At 27.9% G+C, this 3,867-nt stretch overlaps 1 protein-coding gene across 1 annotated transcript in view; it reads left to right on the forward strand.

Moving 5' to 3' along the window:
• The first annotated feature begins 2,536 nt into the window (after positions 1 to 2,536).
• Positions 2,537 to 3,867, forward strand: part of LOC117175514 (histone acetyltransferase Tip60-like) — a 5,360-nt gene continuing 4,029 nt past the window's right edge. Inside the window, exons 1-2 of the mRNA XM_033365221.1 lie at positions 2,537 to 2,567; positions 2,778 to 3,585. Of these exons, the coding sequence (XP_033221112.1) occupies positions 2,537 to 2,567; positions 2,778 to 3,585 (839 nt within the window). The remainder of the gene's footprint in view (positions 2,568 to 2,777; positions 3,586 to 3,867) is intronic.

The following is a 3,867-nucleotide window of genomic DNA, read 5'->3' on the forward strand; positions in this document are numbered from 1 at the left end:
TACGAAAAATATTTACGTTCTAAAGGGAAAGAGAATGTTTCCAAGAAATTATTATACTTCTGACTTTAAACAGTAAATTTAAAAAAATGACAATTGTTAGATTTTTGAGGGAATTTTCCAAAAGAAGTATAATATTTGCAATCGAATCTCCATTCTATCCCTATCCAATCTGTTTCACGAAATAGTGCGTACGCAGCAGTGGATAGTGCTGTATGCTTTTTAGTTTTATTGAAAAATTGTGAACCTATTTTTCTTTATCTCTTTTTGGAAATTCGCTGTCCTGGAGTATTTTCAAAGTTTCTCGTAATTAAATTGCTATAAAACAAAGCTAAATTTTATAATGATTTTTCTCTTAAGTTTTATGTCAGTGAGAAAACAATTAATTGGATTTAAATACATAAAGAAAATCTCTATAAGTGAATTGGGAAATATGTCGAGGAACTAAGCACTTTAAACAAGTTTTTTTTATCGAAAAAGCGATATCAAAGATAATAATTAAGGCCACGGAATCAGTGATTCTGCAAAAGAGGGGGCGCTACGCATTCCCGATGCAATTACGAGATTTTTTATTTCTCGTTTAGGGACAGCTTCAAAATTCGATTGTATTAACTCTCAGGCCAGAAAACTGGGTTCTAAATAAAAAAATCGTAATATCAGAATCAGCCTTTTAGTTTAAACCTTTTAAAAATTAATTATTAAATATTCAAAAATGAAAAGCCATAACGCTAAAAAACTCGATTAAATTGGAAGCTATATGCATACACACATGATTTTACAAAATAAAAAATTATTATTAAATTATAATTTTTGAGTTCTAAGGAATATGATAAAAAAATAAACATGTTCGAATATATAAATATCAGGCTGGCTGCTGGACCGGGAAACCGGGCATTTTTTGAGACCGGGAAAAATTGGGAAATTACAGTAAATTTCTTTTTTTACCAGGAATTTTACAAATTTGTAGAAGAAAAATCTGTCCGCGTTCGATTTCAACAGTTTTAAAATAATGAGTGGAATTCTTATGTTTTTCAATCATGCTATTATTTAGTTTACAATGTGTAATTCAAAATTTTTTTACTTAAAAAATTTTCAATTAAAAATTTTTATTTTTAAGCTTACATTTTTAATTTAAAGAATTGTTTAATGCTTTCTTAAAGACTTGAACAAATAAAAAAAAATAAAAGCCTTTGACGTTGAAAATTTGTGATAAAAAAATGTTTATTTAATAAATAAATCAATTTTTTTAAATTCATCAGTACTTTGGGTAATAAAAAGTGAACAAAAACGATTTGACAAAACGATTTTAAACCAGTTCAAAATTTAAGAATTTTCATATTTTAACGTTAAAACTTATACGGTCTCAATTTGAAAGCCTTATTCATTAAACAAATGTGAACGTGTCACTGGAAGTCTTATACACTATTTTCAACTTAAAAATAACTTCATAATAATATATTATTAATTAAAGGATTTTATTAAATTTAAGATATTGTTTCAGTCTAAAATATTTAATTTTTATTCCATTTGATTTCAAAATTTTAATTAAAAAAGAAGAATAATTATTGAATATTCAGCAATATTCGAATTTTTATTTAAGCAAGTAAATTGAAACCAAATATTTAAAAGTAAAGAATCTTTAACTTAATTGTTTGACATAGAAAACCTGGAATCGTTAAAATTACGAAGAGCCTTTAAACTTTAAAGGTTACAATTTTAATTGGTGTATTGGAAAAATGTTTAATTTGTGAGTGAAATGTTTAAATTTTATGTATAATTTATAAAGGAACATTTGTAGAAAAAATTTGAGTAATTTTAAGAGATATTTAAGAATTTTAAAAAGGTTAAAAATTATCATGCAAATTTTAGAATGTTTTCTTAAAATCTTCTAAAATATTTTTTGAAAATTTTGTTTAAATGTTTCAAAAACTTTTTTCATATTCTCTTAAAATAATTTTTCAAAATGAAAAGTTATTAAAATTGTTCTGAAAATTGTAGAAAAAGTTGAATTCATTTTGACAGAATTTAGAAGTTCTGAAAAAACTTCAAAAATAATGAATAAAAAAACTATTTAAAAAGAACATAATTGAGTTTCTAATTTAAGAAGTGTTCAGTTTAAATTTTTTCATTTTTTCAATATTTTATGTTTGTAGCTTAAAATTTTTCAAAATTATATAATTTTGAAAATTTTAAAGTTCGTTGATTGATATTTTAATTTAGAGCATTGAAAATGATAACGTGGATTTTTATTTTTTTTTCATATTGAAAAATGTTAGTACCTTCAATTTTATGCGCGTAAATTATTGAGCATTAGAATAAAAAAATTTTAATTAAAAACTTTTAAATTTAACGTTAAAAGTTTAAAATTCAACAGTTCCACTTTGAGTGTTTTCATTTGCAGCTAAGTTTTTATTACCTCGAGTGGAAGATTTTGTAACTTTAGTGTTACATTTTTCTAATTTCATTGACCGTGAAAAATGCTTACGAACCGGGAAAAACCCGGGAATTTCTTTCGTCGATTAAAACGGCCACCCTGAATATGAATAGGCTAGAATACGATTATCATTCAAGTAAAACATTATCAATTAAAATAAATAACGTGAATAAATGTTTCCAGTTGTTTTCTTTGCGTGTATCTGCAATGGAAAATTCATCGAATTGTTTTTTCAATGAGAATGCTGGAAACATGGCCAACGGCCTTTATAAGAAAAAATAGCTTAAAAAATTTGTATCTTTAGCGAAAGAAAGTCTGTAAAATACTTGTATTTTTCTTCTACTAGGACCAAGGCCAACAGGATCCTTAGTGGCACACCATCACGAAGATGTGGTGACGAGAATGAAAAATATAGAATTGATAGAACTTGGTCGCCATAGAATAAGACCCTGGTACTTCAGTCCTTACCCTCAAGAGATGGTAAACCTTCCCTGTATATATATTTGCGAGTTTTGTTTAAAGTACAGAAAGAGTCGGAAGTGTTTAGAGAGACATTTGGTAAAGTGCAATTTAAGACATCCTCCTGGCAATGAGATCTATAGGAAGGGGTCGATATCGTTTTTCGAGATCGACGGAAGGAAGAACAAAAATTATGCTCAGAATCTCTGCCTACTAGCTAAATTATTCCTAGATCACAAAACACTTTACTACGACACGGATCCGTTCCTCTTTTATGTGATGACTGAATTTGACTCTCGTGGATTTCATATAGTAGGTTATTTTTCCAAAGAAAAGGAATCGACGGAAGACTACAATGTTGCCTGTATTCTCACATTGCCTCCGTACCAAAGGAAAGGTTACGGAAAACTCTTAATAGAATTTTCCTATGAATTATCGAAGTTCGAAGGAAAAACGGGTTCACCTGAGAAACCTCTCTCAGATTTGGGTTTACTCTCGTATAGAAGTTACTGGGCTCATACAATACTTGACATTTTATTGACTCTGAAACCTTTGGTAGAAAATGAAAAGCCACAGATTACGATAAATGAAATCTGCGAGAACACGTCGATTAAGAAGGAGGATGTTATATCCACCTTGCAGAATTTAAGTCTGATTAATTACTACAAAGGACAATACATCGTCACATTAAATAGGTAAGCGTTTCCAAAAGTACTCTAATTTTATAGGTTTTCGGAAGTGAATCCTCTGAAAATATTTTATTTTCGTAAGGTCATGGATATAATATGTCCTCTATTACAATGTGAGTTGACTTATATAACCGCTGTAATTTAAGTAACTTATAATCATGCATTTTCCTTACACTAATTCCATTCCAAATCATACATTATAAAATGTATTTCATTTATTGAAATAACAAATAGCAGACATTAGAGTGGTCAAAAAATGCATTGCAATTTTTTTTCACTCTAGAGGGC

Source organism: Belonocnema kinseyi, chromosome 6 (genome assembly GCF_010883055.1).
Source record: "Belonocnema kinseyi isolate 2016_QV_RU_SX_M_011 chromosome 6, B_treatae_v1, whole genome shotgun sequence".
Taxonomy (NCBI): domain Eukaryota; kingdom Metazoa; phylum Arthropoda; class Insecta; order Hymenoptera; family Cynipidae; genus Belonocnema; species Belonocnema kinseyi.